Genomic DNA, 22,101 nt, shown 5'->3' on the forward strand with positions numbered 1-22,101 from the left:
AAGTTCTTGGAGGGAAGGATGCCGGGGGTCTATTTGGAAACAGCCAGTCTCCCCAAGAGCAAGGTGGGAAATTCTTGTAGGGAAGGATGTCGGGTTTCTATTTGAAAACAGCCTCTCTACCTCAGGGTAGGCGTAAGGTCTGAGGTTGTGAGTTCGAGTCTCCCCAAGAGCAAGGTGGAAAGTTTTTGGAGGGAAGGATGTCGGGGGTCTATTTGGAAACAGCCTCTTTACCGGGTTGTTGTTGTTGCTCGAGCTTGTTAATGATAAGACAAACATTAAATAATTTGCTAATAATAAAGATATAAATGAATCGTGTAATATTGAGCAATCCATATCACAGGGGCAAACTTGGAAATATCACTTTGAAAATTGATGTAAAATTATCTGTCACAATCCTTATCTTTGTTACTTATGGGGATTTGCATCCAAACGCAGCCTTACGTCATTGTTAACGGTACCGTCACGACATTACTCTTTCCATAAATACCACTTTCTCTCTTCACTAAAACCTTCTCAATAATTTCATTCATCTTCTCCGATCACTTTCTCCGATTTTCTGTGTTAAAAATTCATCGGAATTTTTCAGTTTCATAGCAAAAAATGAGTAGCAATCCAAAGGGAAGAACAACAATTGAAGTAGGAGCTGATGGAGTTGCTGTTATTACAATTATTAATCCTCCTGTCAATTCCCTTTCCTTAGACGGTACGTTAAATCAATCCATAGATCTCACTAAGCCTTTTTTTAAAAAAATTCAAAAATTATCATTTTTTTACAATTATTGATAAAATAGTCGAACTTTGATCAATACTCTGTTTACTAATTTCCTTGAGCTAGAGCGAAAAAATACAGAAGATTTATGAAATTTGAATTTAACTTGTTTGCGATTGAGGCCTAATTGATAGATTATTTAATGATTGTATAAATTTCGTCTTTCTTCAAATGATCACAAATAGTTTTTCGTTATGTTTCTTTCCGTACACGCATCTCAATTTGTGCACCGTGTACGCGATAACCTCTCACCAGCACTACCAAGGCTCAAACAAATGGGAAAAAAATTACTATTAGTGTTTTTTTTAAAAAAAAGTTGGGGCCAGTTACAGGAATAATTTGGATTCAATCAGCTCTATTCGGGCTTAGAGGATTTGTTATACTATTTTAATAACAGGCTATGCAAAACTTGTATAGACGGAGGTTAATATGATCAGGAACTATTTCAAAATTTAAACTTGTGTGGTTTCTTTTATTTTGCAGGAAAAATTAGCATTTTAAAGTAGGAAAGTTCTTACTTTTTTTTTTTTTGAGACTTTATTCTAATTCTATTTCAAAATCATTTTTTTTCTTAACAGAGATTCTCAATTCAGGTTTTCACTTTTTGATGTGCAAACTACTTTGTCTTTGGTGTGTGCTCTTTGGGGTGTGTGCTAGTATTTCTTTTTGGTGTTTACTTTTTATTTCAGTGCGAGCAACGGTCGGTGCAAACAAATCTTATCAGTCCCATTGCTTTGGTTTGGCATATTTTGAGGCAAATCTTACTTCGATGTTTAAGATCAAGCTAGTGTGTCACTTTTAGCTTCTGTAATGTATTTGGTGGATTTTTTGAGAGACATAACTAAGAGAATTGGGGCAATTAGGACTATAGTTTCTAAAAGGAGGAATTGTAAAGGACAACCAATGACCATCGTCTGGCAGGAATCGTAGGATATTTGAAATGTGATATAGTGAAACGAGTAAGGAATTGACGACTCTAATATGACTATTTCATAGACGAAAATGTGCCCCTCCGCATATAGCTTACGAGGCTTATGGAGCTTTTAGATATATATATGCTATACGATCCACACACACTTGGTAGTTTCCTTTGAGCTTCGCTGCCGCTTCTTTTGTTGATTGTGGAAGTTCTTTTTGTACAAGCATGTCTGAAGGTTTGTGGTGATCTAATGCCTGTGTTATAAGGTATGTGTTTTAGAGGGAAATGAATATAAATGATTCTTATAGCCAATCCAATTAATTTTGGATTGAAGTGAGTTGATTGACTTTCTGTTAAACGACAATATTCGATAAATGTAACTAAGAGAGTGCTAATAAAACTTACTCCCTCCATTCCAATTTATGCGACACTCTTTCCTTTTTAGTCTATCCCAGAAGAATGTTACCATTTTATATTTAGAAAAAAATTTAAAAATAAAAGTTCCCCTTTGCCCTGAAAGAGATGATTTCTAGCCACACAGATATTTAAGGCTTCTTTTAGACCGCAAATTTCAAAAGTGTTCTTGTCTTTCTTAAACTCCGTGCCTAGTCAAACAGTGCCTCATAAATTGGGACGGAGGGAGTAGTTCTTTCTCGAGTTAAATTTTGGAAGAGCGGTCAGAAGAACTGTATATGAAAAGCTTGCCTTTTCCTTTTCTTCTTGCTAAAAAGGAAAATAAAATATACTTTCATGGTTTTCCAAATCCGATGCTCAATAGTTTGAACCAGTAATTGACCTTTATATTATTGCAATTTCTTTCCAGTGCTGTACAGCTTGAAAGAGAGCTATGAGCAGGCCTTAAAAAGGGATGATGTGAAAGCAATTGTTGTGACAGGTAAATGTCAAGAAATCAGTCTCTTTATATATCCGATTGGCTGATATATTAAGCTTGAATATCTAATCTTTGACAGGTGCAAAGGGCAAGTTCTCTGGTGGTTTTGATATCAGTGCCTTCGGTAAACTGCAAGGAGGAACAGGTATGCTTTCCGATTTGATTATTCTCTATTCTAGTGCTGCACGAGTTTTTTAAGCTAACTTCAGTCTGCTGACAGTCGAATCACCAAAACCTGGTTTTATATCTGTGGAGATTCTCACTGACACTGTGGAAGGTAAGTCTTAGGCTTTTGATTTTCCTCCTTGAAGTAAACAACTGGGTGCAGTTTATACATTGTTTTTATATTTTCTGATTTATCCTTGATGTTAGCTGCAAGAAAACCTTCCGTGGCGGCAATTGATGGTCTCGCTCTAGGTGGAGGACTAGAAGTTGCAATGGTACATATAAAGTTATATTTCTCTGCGGAAACTTCTGTTGGTCATTTGCTGACTTCTTGTGTTTTAATATCAGGCTTGTCATGCACGTATTTCTACTCCTAATGCACAACTTGGATTGCCAGAACTTCAACTTGGAATACTTCCTGGATTTGGAGGTAAGCACTCTATGCTTGAGCAGTTATTTTATCTTCATTTTTTTCTGAATCTGCCATCAGCTTCGGTGACATAAATGCTAATATGGTTATGGTTTTTCTTCTTCTTAAAATCAAGCTTGTACAACTCTTCTTCTATTTTAGTGAACGAGCGCGTAGTTAGCTCCTGTGTGTGCGTTGTATCTTATACTTCTTCCAGTCTTATTTTCTTATAAAACTAGGGGGGGACTATACAAAGTTATACAGCCTTTTTTTCGGTTAGAACTGTCTTAGATAGCCTAAAATAAAATTAATATTTCGAGAAGCACTTACAGATCATTATTACTATAAAAATTTGAAAAAATCACGAGCGTTATAGTTTTACCAATTCCAGTTTCACAACTGTGAATTTTTGATTCTTTTTCAAAAAATCAGTAACTGTGAAGTCAAGTATGTTCAGGATATCAAGCCATAACCTAACTTTAATGTCCAACTCTAGCTTAACATTACATAAATAGAAATTTAACCATCTAAGCCGTAGCTTCGACTTCTTGATCACTACTAGAATTTGGAGAATACACCTTGGAGTGTTTAATTTCTAAAACTTCTTCGTATGGCAGGATATTTATCTCTCCTTATCAAAATTACTGGATAATTATCTCTCAAAAACTTTATTGTGGCCATTAAAACAAGTTCGTCTGGTGACCCTCAAGAAAAAACTAAGCTGGTGAAAAAAGGTTTCATGAAATTAAAAATACATACCCAGTTTATCCAAGCATACTTTATCAGATACTAGTACGACACATGTACGTGGTTTAGAATATGGTTGTGGTTTCTTCATAGCCTAGTGCATATAATTCTAGCTTTAGAGCAAGATGTGTCCTCATAGACACACTTGTAAAATCCTAGAAATTTGAATGGAACAGCTTGGAATTCTCTTTCTTCATTTATTGTTTATCCTTGGATCCAAAACATATATTGCAATCATAAGCAGTACTGCTACCACTGTGCTTTTTTTCCCAAACACCACATTTCTTCCTTTGTCTCATTTTATCTGCACTATTTTTTAGGTACTCAGCGGCTTCCACGCCTCGTGGGTCTTGCTAAGTCCCTCGAAATGATGCTTGTAAGCTGCAATTTGCCTTAAGTTATGAGTCATATGTTTTGGCACTATAGTTGCTTGACCTCTCCCTCTCATATATCAATGTAGACGTCCAAGCCCGTTAAAGGAGAGGAAGCTTTTAATGTGGGCCTTGTTGATGCTGTAGTTTCATCAAACCAATTATTGGATACTGCTCGTAAGTGGGCTCTTGATATTTTGGAACGCAGAAAACCTTGGGTTGCCAGTCTTCATAAAACTGATAAGATAGAGCCTCTTGGTGAGGCAAGGGAAATATTAAAATTTGCAAGAGTTCAAACGCGCAGACAGGCTCCAAATCTCCAGCATCCATTAGTCTGCATTGATGTTGTTGAAGAGGGTATAGTGTCTGGTCCACGTGCTGGGCTTTGGAAGGTTTAGTTCAGGCACTAATTCTCTTGTGCTTTCAGTCTAATTACCTAACTTGTGTAATCTAAAACTTGTTGGTATTTTCAGGAGGCTGAAGCATTCCAAGGTCTTCTACATTCAGACACTTGCAAGGCCTTGGTCAACATTTTCTTTGCTCAGCGTGGAACCACAAAGGTTAATGAGTTAATTCTTTACATTAAAATTATTGCACATATTTCAACCTGGTTATGAATAGCGGTTTAATTCTAATTTTTTGTATTCCTTTTTAAACGGAACTGAATGTTCACGTTGAGTTCATATTGGTACCAATTCAGGGTCACTTCTTTGATATCTAAAATCTTTTAGAAAAGTAAATATTACTTTTGTATTCCACTTGGTTAATGTAGAAAGGGCAATCAATTAATAGAGATTTAGGATGTTCCTGCAACGTATGGATCTGAGGAGAAACTTCTAATCTGAGTAATGCTGTAATGGACCCAATGTTTGATAATGCTAAGCTTATTCAACACTAGATGACGTTGTATGACTGCAATACCAAACCTAATTGAAGCTATGTTTTCGCTTACTAGACTTTTCAGTGGCATAGCTTATAGTACATGATATGTGCAACAGTTGTGGTGTTGGTCGAATATGTTAGGCTATGATTATTGATTACTGCATAATTTAATACTTATAACATTAAACAATGAATCTGACGCTTTGCATGCCAGACAGTTTGTGATATTGTTCATCCTCATCTTCTTAAACCCTGACCTCTTGATTCTGCGAACTCTTTTTTCTCACACAAACAGGTACCTGGAGTGACTGATTTAGGATTAGTACCACGACGCATAAAAAAGGTTGCAATTCTTGGAGGTGGTTTAATGGGTTCTGGAATTGCAACTGCACTGCTGCTTAGTGGCTATCCAGTGATCTTGAAAGAGGTTAATGACAAATTCCTACAGGCCGGGATGGGTAGAGTAAAAGGTAAAGCCATCATCTTGCTTTTATATGATAACTCATACTTGGTATGCCAAGTGACTAATACATTAATTTCTCAGCCAATTTGCAAAGCAGCGTCAAGAAAGGGAAAATGAGTCCAGAGAAGTTTGAAAAGACTCTCTCCCTACTCAAGGGTTCTCTCGATTATGAAAGTTTTAGGGATGTGGACATGGTCATTGAGGTCGGTATTCTCATTGTAGGGGACATTCTGTGATTCTTGTTGGTATCTTACTGTGCCCCGCTCTTAATATGTATAACAGGCTGTCATCGAGAATGTATCTTTAAAGCAGCAAATATTTGCTGATCTTGAGAAGTATTGCCCTTCACATTGCATTCTAGCAAGTAACACTTCTACGATTGACTTGAATTTGATTGGGGAAAAGACCAGATCTCAAGATCGTATTATCGGAGCTCACTTTTTCAGGTAATGTTTTCTGAAACCGTGAAAAGTCTTATTGCATTTTTCTTGTTATTCTGTCAAATTGATTGATTGGCTGGTGCAGTCCGGCTCATGTGATGCCACTCTTGGAAATTGTCCGCACCCAGAAGACATCGCCCCAAGTAATTGTAGACTTGCTTGATGTTGGCAAGAAGATAAGGAAAACCCCTGTGGTAGTTGGGAACTGCACTGGGTTTGCTGTCAACAGAATGTTCTTTCCTTACACCCAAGCCGCTCTTTTGTTAGTTGAACGTGGAACAGATGTCTACCGCATCGATAAGGCCATCACTAAATTTGGCATGCCAATGGGTCCCTTCAGGTAAAAGATAACAGTGCTGTAGGGTCAGATATGCCTACCTGTTAAGGTGGCCACATTTTAAAGGTTTGGTTTCCTAAATGCAGATTATGTGATCTTGTTGGTTTTGGTGTTGCAATTGCCACTGGTGGGCAATTTGTGATGAATTTCCCGGAGAGAACTTACAAATCAATGTTGATACCGCTCATGCAAGAAGATAAAAGAGCTGGTATGATTCCCATATTCTGAAACACCGGGCAGATTATTTAGTGAAAAATACAATTTGAAACATTTATGAATGGACATTTGTTACACTTTGTGTAGGTGAAACTACTCGGAAAGGGTTTTATGTATATGACGATAGACGTAAAGCGAGCCCAGATCCAGAAATAAAGAAATATATTGAGAAGGCAAGAGAGATGTCTGGTGTTACCATTGACCCTAAGGTCTCTCTCTCACTCTCTCATCCCCGGCCCTGCCGGTTGTTGATGAATGCTACTGTTGAGGGTTTTTTCAGTAATTATATTCTGCTCTTACTCAACTGTTTTGGACTTGATCCAGCTGGCAAAACTCTCGGACAAGGACATTATAGAGATGATTTTCTTCCCTGTGGTAAATGAAGCCTGTAGAGTGCTTGCAGAAGGTATTGCAGTCAAAGCTTCCGATCTTGACATTTCTGCTGTTATGGGCATGGGTTTCCCCCCTTACAGGTTCGTTTCAGATACATTTTCTGATTACCCCCCCCCCCCCCCCACACACACACACACACAAAGATCTATCACAAGAACATGCTAAAACAGATTTAAATTCTATGAAATAAGGATTCTTTGGTAATAAGAAAGATTTGTTTACTTTCTTTGCCAGGGGAGGGATCATATTCTGGGCAGACACTCTTGGTTCCAAATACATCTGTTCAAGGTTGGATGAGTGGTCAAGAATGTATGGAGACTTTTTCAAGCCTTGCTCCTACCTAGCTGAAAGAGCTGCCAAGGGGGCTCCGCTGGTGAGTATTTTGAGTTTTATTATTGTTATATGATCTGGTATCCATATAGGTTGTGAATTGTTTGGGACAATCTCATGTCGGTAAAACATCTCTGTGATTCTATCTTTGAATAGTGTTGCCATTAGATCTCCGATTTTATCTTGCCACAACTACTTCAAGTATCAGCCCCTTTGTTTTATGCATATGTTGTGGGAGATTGAAACGGATGTGTCTTGTATCCTTTGTTGGCTTAGTGGACAAGTGTCCCTTTTGCTATCTGCAGCTCAGCAGTATGCACAATTCAGTTCAGCCTTATGCCATCATTTCATTGGCACTCATCCTCCACTGTTCGATGCAAGGTCACATTAGTAGTCACGTAAAAGCACTAACATATTGCCACTAGATGATCCTGATTGGTGTGACTGGTAGTTAGTAACCAGATGCATCAAATGCGGAGTACGAAAAAACATCTCATCATTAGACGAGAGAGATAGCTTATAGTAAAAACCCTCCATCTATAAACACAAGGTAGGCAGTTCGGGTCAATAACATAACAAAGTGGAAAAGCGACAGTTGGGCTCCTGAGTAGGGGTTTGGGTGCAAAGTTTTCCATATAAAGAAACAAATCTTATCAATATGGGGTGAAAAGGGAACCCTTGTTAGAAAAAGAGCGAACAACAACTTGTCATCTTATCTTAACTTAAGCCCTTCCCCTATTCACACCACTTGAATATATTTTACTGATAAATTCAGGCAATTGATATTTCTTTGTGGTTATTGCAGAGTTCTACAATGGATCCATCAAAGTCGCGCTTGTAAGCTCAGCAATGCTATTGGGCGTTCATCGAGTTTGTTGCTCTGTTATCTCCTTACTCTGGTCAGTTAAAGCGGAGTGGATAAGGAAAAGTCAATAATGTAGAAATGAAAATGAAGAGCTAGTTTATTATGTAACGTAAAAGTGTAGTTGTCTGAAAATAAAATGAGAGCAAAGTGAAATTGTGAGACGATTATCAGACCACCCCCCGTTTGTCTTTATGCCTTAGATAGTGAACCAAATTGTTTATGTATTGCTTCTGAACTGGGGCTCTTTTGATGGTCTATGCAGTTCTCATGATAGTCAAACATTTATTATTTGTTGCTTCCATACTCATCTCACCTGAAAATTTTAGAAAATTCTAAGTTTGGAATGCTTGCATCCGTATAGAGATGAGTCGATGGGGCGAAACTGTTGAATTTTGATGTTTCAATGATTAATTTTGTATTGTTCTGCTGCTAACAAATTATCAGATTGTTCGAAACTCTTAACACATGAATTTACTTTTGTTCATGCCAATTTTATCTGCCATCTTCCTCAGCCTTACAATTAACTAATTCGAGTTAAAGCAAATCTCATTATTTACGCTATTACTGTCTCTCTATATAATTGTGAGTTTGTATTGGAAGGTGAGAAAAAGAGATTAATTTCTAATAGTCCTTCTTTCCTCGAACCCCGCGTATAGCGGCAGCTTAGTGCACCGCGCTGTCCTTTGTCCTTTATGTTTGGGAAAATTAGCTTCACCTAGAAATGTTAAGTGGGTGGGCTAGGGTAAAAATAACACGGTATAGTCAGTTTTCGGATTGGTCAATCCAAAGTAGTCAGCATTTACCAAATCAATGAAAAATAGCCACTATTTTGCTGCAACAGAGACCGGTCCAATATAATATACTGGAGTTCGGTGAACTTGTGTATGAACTCCAGCATATTATGCTGGACCGGTATACTTTCCCGGCTCCAGTATAATATACTGGAGCATCGATGCTCCAAACTCCAGTATATTATGCTGGACCGGTATACTTGCTGGAACTCCAGTATATTATGCTGGAGTTCTAGTGTACTTAGGCTGGAACTCCATCATATTATGCTGGAGTTCCAACATACTTATTCTGGAACTCCACTATAATATGCTGGAGTTTAAGTATACTTATGCTGGAACTCCACTATAATATGCTGGAGTTCAAGTATACTTATGCTGGAACTTCAGCATAATAAACTGGCGTATTTTTCGGGTTTTGAACAATATTTTAGCTCAGATTTATCTTTACATGAAAAATGGCTAAATTTCGATTACTTTTAAAATTGAGTTATTTTTGAACGACCAGTTGTAAATCTGCCTATTTTTGAATTTCACCCTGGGCTAGGTTGTCAACGCGTCATTGCCAAAAAGTCCAGACAATTTATGGTCATAAAAAGTTATTTTACTCTTCTTTTCTCAGTTATTTAACAAGAGCTAATCTGAAATCAAGAAATCGTGATTCGAATAGTGATTCTTTGACCATCATACAGTGAGATCTAAACTCGTGAAATTGCGATCCAACTTGTGATATTTTCCTTAGAGACAAATCTTAGAAATGAATTGGCATATATGGCCAACAGGAGGAATCAAACAGGTGCCAGCAAAGAATTTTCTTCTTTCTTCCATTTGTTCCTTTTCTGTCATATATCCAATTAGTCAAATGTTATATTTCTGTCTTTGGTCTCTGCACGTCTATTTTCATGTTTGAAATTAATCTAAACTTTGCACAACTCTATAATTGTCTGTCTGGTTCCCAGTCCAGTGGAAACATTGCGACAGAGTCCAGGTCGCATTCTTGACTTAACTAAGGTATAGAAATTTCATTGGTACCCGTATTGGAGCTCCAATTAATTCAGATTCGCTCTACATTAGTCTCATTAAAGGGAAATATGTCCCGTGCCAAGATTTTTTTCATTTCAGAAACTCGAACTCAGATGGATAGATCCTATCCATCCAATAACAGTCCTCGGGTCGAAATCTCACTTATATGCAGTTTCATGCAAAGGTCAGATCTACGATTTGTCGTAAGCCGGTTCCGTGGCGTGTGTGGGTGCAATTAGAGACGGACACACACTATAAGGAAAGGTGTCATTGGTATCCAAAAACATCGATAAAAACTTCATTTATACTTGCAAGTGTCTTCAAGCAATAGTCATATATTAGCATAGACCCCCCCTACCAATCTTTATGAGCAGTGATAAATTTATATTGAATATTATGGTACTCCCGCGATTGCTGAATCCCGAGTCAGCCTCTAGGTGCAGGGGCAGAGGCAGCTTGGTAAAAAGGATGTCTTTTACCATTTCATTAATTTCTTTTTCTAAAACCGTAAGTATATGCTACGGGAGCAAGGATTGGATTTCCGACTGCATGACTTGATTCCTCTTCTTCCACTGAGTGCTCGGGGGATAGAAAGCAGGTTGACAGCAAGCATGACGAGAGGGCGAGGTTCAAAGGAGGAAAGGCTTAGGGTGGACACCTAGGCACCCAAAGAGGAGGAAGGGCGTAGTAATCAACGAAATGCTTCGGGGAGTTAGAGGTTGAGTAAGGGGGCGGAGCTTGAAGAGCGAAGCGAGCTGCGCTAGCTTAGCAACGTTTTTCAGCAGCAAGCTACGGTATAAATAAAATAGTTTGATAATTTTCTAAAACCAAATTCACATACAGGTCGAATTGTGGTAACAGGCAACAACGACACTACTTGCACAAATTTCGTGTACGCTACTGTGTATGCACGTGCATGTGAGAGTGATTCGTGCAGGAAACAACCGGCGAAATACTGCAATCACGCCAACTATTAAGAACGATATTTAGATGGTCCATGCTCGTATGAAACAGCTAGCTGTTGTTTTTGAGTGTCAGATTCATGTACATATTATACTAGTGTAATTAAACATATAGGACAAACAAGATGATTAAAAAATGGTTATATATACATACCTTAAAAAAAGCAGTACGGTGCACGAAGTATTCCACATTTACGCAGGAGGTGGAAGGTATAAAGGCGTATCCAGAAAGTGCACCATGAGCGCTAGAGCAGAGGCGGAGCCAGGATTTCACGTTTATGGGTTCATGATTCTAATCGGTTTAAGTTATTGGGTTCCAAATTTATAATTTATACATATTCAATGGATTTTTAAAGGCAAATACAGGGGTTGAACCAAAACTATTGGGTTCGGCCGAACCTGGCGGCACTCTAGCTCCGCCCCTGCGCTAGAGACCCGAGTTTCCGAGACGATGTCTAAGTGATATATTTTTGGTTTAGGAATTTTAAAAGTCAAAATAAAGACTAAAAAGAGAAGGATAAAAAATAAAAAATAAAGATGTGTAACCAATAAAAAAGGAAAAAAGAAACAAAAAAAGTGTGTTTAATTAGAAAAATGGCGGGCCATGGGGATTTAACCCTATTTATTAATTAAAATATAATTTAAAAGAAGAAAGAGGATGTATTAAAGTGCTCACTTGAGCTTGGGTTCACCCGTATTAATTTAAGTATTTGAGTTGAAATTTATTAGTGTTATACATGATTTAGGAAGAGGATGATGGGTTCACGTGAACCCGCCGCCTCCCATTTACATCCGCCCTGGTAATGTAGGCAGTACATAGATAATTTTACCGTTGCTCTAAGGCTCTTCTTTATATACACATACACTTTTTGATAGAAGAAACTTTTGTAAATCATGGAGCTTTGTAATAAGATATCCCTTTATGCTTAATCAGAATCTCGGGTTTGAGCCATCAAAATAGATTTTTTTTTATAAAAATTGTATTTTTAACAGACCTTATGCAACGCAAGTCAGAACTGTCGAGGCTCCAGTACGAATACCCGACGCGGGTGAGAATCATCGTGGAGAGAGAGGGGAAAGTGGTCCATAGAAGTGGTGCATTCTGAAGCAGCCAAATGTTCCTGTGAGCACATGCTTCCTAGCTAGGTTTCATAATATACTAATTAAGTCCAAGCTGATGCACTTAATTTTAATTAATTACAAACAGGTCACTAACCTCTGAACTAGGAATATGGTGAGAGGGTATTCACACGGCCAGAAAATTGATCCAACAGTCAGGGGCGGAGCTAGAGTATTTCGAGCGGGTTCTGCCGAATTCGGTAGCTTTGATTCGAACCTTGTATTTGTTTTAAAAAATTTATTGAAGATATATAAATTATTAATTTAGAACCCAGTAGTTGAATACGACTAGAATTCCGAACCCATAAACTTGAAATTCTGGTTCCGCCTCTGCCAACAGTGTATTTTAATTTGTTGTAGCAAGTAATATATTTTAATTTTATATATATCACTAATTTTGTTATTTATGGACAATTACTTATAATTACTATTTATATGAGTTGATATTGTAAAAAATATTTTGCATGGTATAGAAGTTAGACTTTTCTTTTTCATTCAAGAGTTTAATATTTCATGAAAAAACAAAATATTTTTTTTCCTCATATAGTTTAATATAGAGTAAAGACGATTCAATTTATGCCATATAGTGAACTAAAACGCTAGATGTTGGATATGTCGCTTTAGACGCATACAAGACTGACAATTAATAAAAATAATAGAGGGATCCTATGGTTTCATAGTGAGATCAAACAGTGTATTTGATATTTAGAATTTATTAAATAAATACAAATATTAATTTAGAATCTAGTCACTAACACTTGAAGTCCTCGTTCTAAAATTCAGAATCCATAAGATTGAAATCCTAGCTCCGCCTCTGATTAGGGGTGTACGTAGGTCGGGTTGGTACAGATTTTACAGTTACCAAACCAAACTAATTATGTCGGGTTATTAAATCTAAAGACCAAACAAATCCAATAAAACTTGGGTTTTTCAATCTCGGTTTTTCTCTGATTTTCGGGTTATTCGGGGTTTTCTCTGGTTTTCTTCCGGTAAAAAATCTTTATAGAACAAAACATATAACTTGTGCTCAAAATATTTCTTTAATCCTAGTAAGATACAACTATATAAAGTATTTTTCAAGAAAATAATACAAAATATGAGATGTGTCATGGCATTATCCTAAAATATTCAACAATAAAGACAATAAAATTATGTAATTAAAAAATCATAATAAAAATAAACATAATCTAATAGTACTAAGTCATGCTAAAATAAGTAGACTAATAAAGGAGTATTAATTACATGACTAAACGCTAAAGAAAAAATAAAAATAGGTTATGCATTTTTATCTAAATTATTGTAAAATAAAAAATAAATATCTAATATTAATGGCTATAAAACTTATTGGAATATTCAAAAGTTGCAAGTCCAACCTTGAAATAATATCTTAAAAGACAAACTTATGAAATTTTTTAAGAAATATTTATAAATTACATCACAATAAGTATATTTATATATTAAATATATCTAAAATTTCTATATATGTAATATCGGGTTGGTTTGGTTTCGGTTTGACTTTCTTTAGTTAAAACCAAACCAAACCAATTATGGTCGGGTTCTTTTTTCCAACACCAAACCAAACCATAATCGGGTTTTTTTTCTCGGTTTGACTCGGATTATCGGGTTGGTGCGATTTGTCGGTTTCCTTTGTACACCCCTACCTCTGATTATATGCTCTCTCCAATATTTTTATGCTATTGCTATTTATGGAATCACATATATAGTAGTAGTAATTTTTTCTTGAACTAGATTTTTTCAAATATTAATTATTTTAATCCTAATAATTATAAGTTATACGTATTACTTTTATTTTATTTGAAAAAAATTAAGAAATCAATCTTCATATTTAAAGAAAAAATTAGGTACTTTAATCCACGTATTTCAATGTTCAAACTACATATATAGGCTTAAATTTGCCTTTTCACTATTTGAAATTAAAAACTTTTGCCTTTTATTAGGTTATTGGTCTAATATTATCTCGTCCCTCGAAAAAAAGTCTTGTTTTTGTTTTCGATACTTAACAGAGCTATACCCCGAAAAATGCCTTAGAATTTCATTAATAATAAGGACAAATATAAAATAATTTACTAATAGAAAGAATATGAACGGACTATAAATTAAACAATTTCGAACAGTATATTTTTTAGTATGGCTTAACGAAAAGTGTAGGTATTATATTTGGATTACACGAAACAATAATCTTTATAATATGACTAGGGGTAACAATAACAATAACAACAACAACCCAGTGAAATCTCACTAGTGGGGTCTGGGGAGGATAATGAGTACGTAGACCTTACCCCTACCCCGAAAGGATAAAGAGGCTGTTTCCGAAAGACCCTCGACTCAAGAGAACAAAAGACAAATGTAGACAATATTAATATCACCACATAAATCATAAGAAAGTCATAAGAAAAATAAGAACAACATGAAATACGAAAGAAAGATGCAAAGCAAAACCGATAGCTAGTAAATAGGTCATGCACTGAAAAATAGTAAGACACAACATTGCCACTAACTATCCTAGACAAAACCCTACCAGACTAGTCTCACAGCGGTATTAGTAAGTCAAGACTCAACTACCTCCTAACTTACAACATTAATGATCGACCTCCACAACTTCCTATCAAATGTCATGTCCTAAAAAATCTGAAGTCTCGCCATATCATGTCTGATCACCTCTCCCCAATACTTCTTAGGCCGCCCTCTACCTCTTCTCGTTTCCTCCACAACTAGCCATTCACACCTCCTTACCGGAGCATCTGGGCTTCTCTTCTGAATATGTCCGAACCATCTGAGTCTCGCTTCACGCATCTTGTCATCAATGGGAACTACGTGCACCATCTCCCGAATGCCATCATTCCTAATCTTATCCATCCTAGTGTGCCCGCACATCCACCTCAACATCCTCATTTCTGTCATTTTTATCTTCTGGATATGTGAGTTCTTAACAGGCTAACACTCAGCCCCATATATTATTGCCGGTCTAACCATCGCTTTATAGAACTTACCTTTGAGAATCGGTGACACTCTCTTATCATACAAAACTCCAGACGCTAACCTTCACTTCATCCATCCTACCCCAATACGATGTGTGACATCCTCGTCTATCTCCCCTCCCCCCTAGATAACCGAACCAAGGTACTTGAAGCTGCCTCTACTCGGGATGACCTGTGATTCAAGCCTCACATCCACGCCCACTTCCCCCGGCTCAGCGCTGAACTTACATTCCAGGTATTCCGTCTTCGTCCTGCTCAGCTTGAAACCCTTAGACTTAAGGGCATGTCTCTAAACCTCCAGCTTATCGTTAAGACTGGCTCGCGACTCATCAATCAGAATTATGTCATCGGCGAATAGCATGCACCATGACACCTCCCCTTGAATATGGTGCGTCAACGTGTCCATCACTAAGGCGAATAAGAATGGACTGAGTGCAGAACCTTGGTGTAACCCCATTACAATCGGAAAAATGGTCAGAGTCTCCTCCTACTGTCGTAACCCGACTCTTATCCCCATGGTACATGTCCTTAATCACCATAATGTACGGGACAGACACACCTTTTGCCTCCAAGCACCTCCAGAGAACTTCTCTAGGAACCTTGTCATACACTTTCTTTAAGGATAACATTCTTCTTAAATACACAACTCAACAAGCAGCCGAATACACATACTTGGCTGCTTCTGCACATAAGACTGATCATAAAATGAAAATGCCTAAAAATGTTAAATGGAATCCACCAAATATACATTTCTATAAGCTCAATACAGATGGAGCACATTCATCCAATACTGCGGGGATAGGAGGACTAATTAGAAATTCCAAAGCTGAATGAATATTGAGTTTCGCAGGATCTGCACCACATGAATCATCCACCTTTGCAGAACTCTATACATTGACACAAGGATTAAAATTGGCATATGAAAACAACATAAGGCCACTGGAAGTGGAGGTACTATCTGGACCAGCTAGGTAATCCTGTAATCCAGCATGCGTACAGAGAACAAAACATGGTAGCAGATCAACTAGCAAAGGCAGGCCAAAATTTTGGAATTGATTATACGCCAAGTGTTTTTGAAGTTGTTCCCACTTTTGTTGCGCAAATTTTTAAAAAAGACAAGGCATGTTTGGGAGGACCTCAATCAGGCCAAGAAACTGCTTGGAAAAATCAAAGTAGCAATATGGATCAACCACCCTTGTATGTAATTAGTTGTCATGATGATAATTCCAATAGGATGATCATGACAACTGTAAATATTAGTAGCAACTTATTACTTTGTAATAGAACAATGGTTTGTGATAGGAAGCCAGTTAGGCCCCAACCCTCTGTACGCATTACCTAATTATTAATATATGTTATCTTTCTGACAAAAAAAAATTATATTGCAGAGAAAAATAAGAACATATATGCTCTACTTACTGCTATGTCCCTTTGTCAGGTCTTTTCTATACTTGTGAAATTGGCGGAGATATCACTATCGAATAAAAAATTGAGCAAATACTAAAGTTGGATCGAACACAGGGAGCGCATTAAAAATTAAGATGTGCCCTCTAAATTGACCAATGCAGTTGCCTAAGATTTGAATTTTAAAATGCCAATTAAAATACATATTTGTTATTTATATACATAAAAAAAGGGCAAGCCGATGCACGAAGCTCACGTTATGCGCGGGGTCCGGAGAAGGTCCGAATCACAAGTGTCGATTGCACGCAGCCTTATCTTTACATTTCTGCAAGAGGCTGTTTCGACGACTTGAACCCGTCACCTCGCGGTCACATGAAAACAACTTTACCAGTTACGTCAAGGCTCCCCTTCATCTATTGTATGCAGCCTTACCTTTGCATTTATGTGAGAGGCTATTTCCACGGCTTGAACCTGTGACCCCCGGTCACATAAAAATAACTTTACCAGTAACGCCAATGCTTCCCTTCATCTATTGTATGCAGCCTTACCTTTGCATTTCTGTAAGAAGTTGTTTCCACGGCTTAAACTCGTGACCTCCCGGTCACATGAAAATAACTTTACCAGTTATGACAAGGCTCCCCTTCGTCTATTATATACAGTCTTACTTTTGTATCTTTGTAAGAGGCTGTTTCCACGGCTTGACCCCTTTATTTCACGATCACTTGAAAATAACTTTACTGTTTACGCCAAGACTCTCTTCTTACTATATATATACACACATATATACATATTTTTTTTCCAAAGTTGAGGGGAGTAGGGTAAGTCGCATGCAGCTGTGTCTCAATGGAATTTGGACATTTGGACGAACACTTTCTGGTAAAAGATTCTTTTTTCTTTTTTCTATCTGCCATTATATTGCTGGCTGCAGTTTCACAGATAATAAGTAGGTCTGCACACAAATCTGTGCAACAAAATTTATTGGTTGCTAATGCTATTTCTCTCTATCTTCGTGTAGCTTAATAGCTATTGCTTTAATCCTGGTTAACTTTGTGATTTCTTAGCAATAGCTATGAGTCTATGACAATGTAGTGCTTTAATTAGCTCTAACCCTGGTTAATTTGAAAATTTGTATAATTTCATACTTCTTCGGTTCAATTTTACTTGTTCACTTTGGACTTTGCACGTCCCTTAAAAAATAATAAATCATAATTTACCATGATACCTATATTCATTAGTGCATAATCTTAAAGAATTTGAAAATGATTTGGAATGAGTATTTGATGCTAAGGAAAAAATAGGAAAAATAAATTATTTTTCTCTTGATATTAGAAAAGTGATAAGTAAAAATGAAAATTTATTTTTAGAATACTTGACAACTAAAAGTGAACGGAGGGAGTATTTTTGTAAAAGATAACCATATCGAGCTTTTCAAGTTTTAATTTAGCCAACTTTTGAAATTATAGACATAGGTCATGTCCTTCCTAAAAAATTAAATTACTTAAGAAAGTACTACATAGGTTGAGGTTTGCATTTTAAAACTTGAAATTAAACATTCTTGTAAGAAATGTATTCTTTTGAATCTCGAGAAGTAAAAATATGTATTAATACTTATTATTCATAAAACTGGATTAATTTAATACTAGTTTACGATATAGTTCGTAGAGATAAATCAGAATAGGTGTACAAGTGTGGCCATTAAGTATAATATATACACTCTCTCTCTTTCTCTATACAGCATATATATGCATCTATACTGAAATTATAATTACACAATTATGTATATGTACTATCAAAAATTGTGATGAGATTAATGTGATATTCAATCATTAATTAGACTTTATTGATCATGGTTTCGTGTCTTGAAAATTTTGATTTTTCTTTTTTTTGGTACAAAGCATTTCCCCTATAAACTTGGGAATCCACAGCCGCTATCACTTAGGTAAACTCCGCTCCAATGCAATAATTCTAGAGGCGGAGTCAGGATTTGAACCTTATGGGTTCGGGATTGTAATATTATTGGGTTTTCAATTAATAAATTATACATATTCATCTATCCTTTCTTTTCTTTTTCTTGAGCCGAGAGTCTTTCGGAAACAACCTCTCTACCCCGGAGTAGGAGTAAGGTTTGCGTACTCTAATCTCCCAGACTCCACTTGTGAGATTTTTACTGGGTTGTTATTGTTATAAGTTATACATATTCAATAGATTTCTTAAGACAAATTCATGGTTTGAATAAAAGCTACTGGGTTCGGCCAAACCCGCATCACGCACTCTGCCTCCGCCCCTGAATAGCTCGCAATCAACAGTAGAGAGGTAAACTACACTAGACAAATCCCATGCGACGAGCTCAACCGAGAAAGCATGGGAGGAGGGGTTTGAAGCTGCGCCTCCCATCTGGGGATCTCGTGCTCAACCAACTCGGTCACTCTTACGGGTTTTGAAGCATAATTTCTTTTTTAATGAATTTTACGTGATACAAATTCAAATTATTCTAACCAATAAATATCAAATACCTATAAAAAAACCATTTTTAAATTATAAAACTTATAGCTTAGTCAGGTTTCCACGTGCTCCTAGGGGACAACAAATTTCTCCTTACTTCAATACCACAAACTCTCTATTTTTTTGCACTCATTTTACACCACCTTTGCCCCTTTGACCATTTTTGCCTACCTTACTGCTTCTCCATTTTCTCTCCATCTTTCTTTTTCAAACCATTCAACTTAAGCTCTAGTAGTTGTCCTCAACATCACATTCCTCAAACAAAATACAATCTAAAATTAAAGCATATAACAAGTGTGTTTTCTTCCTTCATTTTTTGGTGTGAAAAATGGTAATGGAAGGAATTCAAGAAGATGTAGATGAAGGAAATATACAATGTATAAACCATCCTTATAAAAACAGTTCACCAGGTGGAATCTGTGCTTTTTGCCTTCAAGAAAAACTCGGAAAACTTGTTTCTTCTTCTTTTTCCTCTACCATTTTCCCTTCTTCTACTTCTCCTATTTCAACTCCTTCTTTTAGATCTGATTTTGGTGTCACTTCAACTACAACTTCAGCCTTACAAATCCCCACAAATAACAACAAAAATACTACTGATTGTAATACTAACTATCATCCATATGAGAATAATATGAGGAAATCAAGAATGCAGTTTTTGTTGAGTCAGAAGAAGAAGAATAGTAGTAATATTATGGCAAGTTCTGGTTCAGATTCTGGTATTGTTTTTAAGAGAAGTAAGTCAACTACAACCCCTAGAAATCATTTGCATTTCTTGGAAGCTGAAGATTATGGTATTCATAGAAAAGGGTTTTGGTCATTTCTTCATTACTCTTCCTCAAAGCATTATTCTTCAGGTAAAGAAACTTAATCCTAGTTTAAAGACTACCTTATCTATTAAAAATGTTAGAGACAGTAAATTTTTATTTACTTGAGCATATCTTAACATTGGAGTTTATTCTTTTTTCATGGCCAAGCATGAGAAAATTTCTTTTTTTATAAATGTATGGCGGTGAGACTTGAATGCAGTCGATTCGTCTGAGTGTTTGTTCTGATACCATATTGATATGTATGATCATTTTATTGAAAGGTCGTATGCCTCCAAGGATATATTGAAATTATTTGCATTTTATTGAAGAATTAACCTAAATAGCGGTCTACCCAACCGCTTGAACTTAAAATAGCTGGTGCAAGGGCGGATTTAGGGGGATGGAAGGGTGTTCACCCGAACTTCCTTTGCCGAAAAATTATACTGTATATATAAGGCAAATTTTGTTTTTTACCTGTATATATTATGTTTTGAATTGCCTTGACACGACCCAAAAGCATAGCTTAGTGGTTAGGGAGGTTCAAAACTTTTGTAAGGTCATTGGTTCTATTCCCACTAGCCACAACCATTTTAACTTTTTCTTTTTTAAACCCTCTTCGCGATAATCCTACCCCCGCCACTAAGCCGGTGGATATATGATTTATGTATAATCCATGTATAAACAGTGTATATGTGTACATCAGTATATAATTTATATCTACTACCTAGAAAAGTAAATAGTGAAACCAACGTCTATTTGCGTAGCAATACCTTTAATTATGTCTTCAACATGCTGCTTAGGCGTGGTTTGATTTTCTTTACCATGGGCCAATGATGTGGAAATATTTTAATAAAGGGTGGCGGTGAGACTTAACCTAGTACTTTTATCTGTTCTGGTATCATATCGAATTGTGCGCTGATCTCATCTAAAAGCTTACAAGGAAGAAAGGACAGCTTGATGCATTAAGCTCCCGCTCTACACAGGGTGCGGGGAAGGACTGGACCACAAGGGTCTATTGTTTACACTTTTATTTATTTATTTATTTATTTATGTTTTTCAACAGGATCATCTCAGAATGGTTCCATAAAATCAAGGGAGAAAAAGAAAGAAGAGATTGTAGAAGTGGAAGAAAATGAGAGTCCTAATGAGTCAACATTTGACAGAAAAGTAGCAAGATCCAGATCTGTTGGTTGTGGAAGCAGAAGTTTTTCAGGTGATTTATTTGAGAAAATCTCAACTGGTTTTGGAGATTGTACTTTAAGAAGAATTGAGTCACAAAGAGAAGGAAAACCAAGATTTTCATCTGTTAATCATAAAGAAAGAGTCAATTGTGGAGGAATATTATCTTATTTGGTTTCTTCTGAAGAAAATTTGCATGGAAAATCTCATAATATTGCTAATGGAAGAAGTAAGAATTGGGGTTGGGCATTAGCAAGTCCAATGAGAGCTTTTAGTAAAACATCATCAAGTGGAAAAAGAGAAGATTCAAACAAGAATGCTACTCCTAATTTGGCTGCAATTCCTTCTTTGTTGACTGTGAGCGGCTAAAATGTTGTCGCATTTGTGTCGGATCCTTCAAAATATTCACAAGAGACTACTTTTACTTATGTTGTATGGACTCTCCAAAATGCTGCCGCCCTCGTATCCGATCTACTAAAAGTGCACTACTTTGCAGGATTCAACACGCATCCAGCAACATTTTCGTAGAGTCCGAGTTACATGGATTTTCCAAATGCTGCTGCACTTGTATCGGATCCTCCAGAAATACACGACTTTTGCAGGATCCGACATGCATCTAGCGACATTTTTGGAGAGTTCGAATAACATTGATTTTCACTAAGTAACTACTGATACTATTACATAAATTTGAATTTTTCTTGTCCAGAACCCTGATGATTTTGCTGTCAATTGATTTGCTTTGGTTGGAGAATTTTTCCTGTTGTTGGATGCAAGTTTTTTGTAGTTTTGTAGGGAGAAATTCCCAAATTAAAAGGAGTTAATATTATTTATTTATTTATTTATGCTTCTTATTATGAGTTGAAACAATTGTAAGTATTTTCCAATAGAAAATTGTTGGATTTTGATTGAGAATGATGGAGTATCCCTGACTTTATGCATGGCTTCAGCAGTAGTTATAGGACTTGTCCGTACACCGAGGCGGACCCAAAATTTGAAGCTTGTGGATACACTTTTAAATTCAATCAAAATCTGTTTTGCATATAGGTGTCCATTAGTACGAATATATCTCTATTTTCTAAAGACATACATGTTTATATGAAGTTTTTGCCGAACTTTATAGG

The 22,101-nt window shown here is 36.5% G+C and overlaps 2 protein-coding genes across 2 annotated transcripts; both read left to right on the top strand.

Moving 5' to 3' along the window:
• The first annotated feature begins 414 nt into the window (after nucleotides 1–414).
• LOC107825779 (glyoxysomal fatty acid beta-oxidation multifunctional protein MFP-a-like) lies at nucleotides 415–8,499 on the top strand. The gene is made up of 18 exons (XM_075241083.1): nucleotides 415–703; nucleotides 2,512–2,583; nucleotides 2,660–2,725; nucleotides 2,801–2,857; nucleotides 2,953–3,020; nucleotides 3,094–3,175; nucleotides 4,222–4,277; nucleotides 4,362–4,664; nucleotides 4,746–4,832; nucleotides 5,450–5,624; nucleotides 5,699–5,820; nucleotides 5,900–6,063; nucleotides 6,143–6,397; nucleotides 6,481–6,602; nucleotides 6,698–6,819; nucleotides 6,935–7,083; nucleotides 7,238–7,376; nucleotides 8,139–8,499. Exons 1-18 carry the CDS (start codon nucleotides 601–603, stop codon nucleotides 8,172–8,174), a joined length of 2,178 nt encoding a protein of 725 aa, XP_075097184.1. The 5' UTR covers nucleotides 415–600; the 3' UTR covers nucleotides 8,175–8,499.
• Nucleotides 8,500–19,127: 10,628 nt separating this feature from the next.
• On the top strand, nucleotides 19,128–21,825 carry LOC107825778 (uncharacterized). The gene is made up of 2 exons (XM_016652690.2): nucleotides 19,128–19,849; nucleotides 20,865–21,825. Exons 1-2 carry the CDS (start codon nucleotides 19,324–19,326, stop codon nucleotides 21,347–21,349), a joined length of 1,011 nt encoding a protein of 336 aa, XP_016508176.1. The 5' UTR covers nucleotides 19,128–19,323; the 3' UTR covers nucleotides 21,350–21,825.
• The last annotated feature ends 276 nt before the right edge of the window (nucleotides 21,826–22,101 follow it).

The sequence above is a fragment of the Nicotiana tabacum genome, chromosome 20 (genome assembly GCF_000715075.1).
Source record: "Nicotiana tabacum cultivar K326 chromosome 20, ASM71507v2, whole genome shotgun sequence".
NCBI classification, from domain to species: domain Eukaryota; kingdom Viridiplantae; phylum Streptophyta; class Magnoliopsida; order Solanales; family Solanaceae; genus Nicotiana; species Nicotiana tabacum.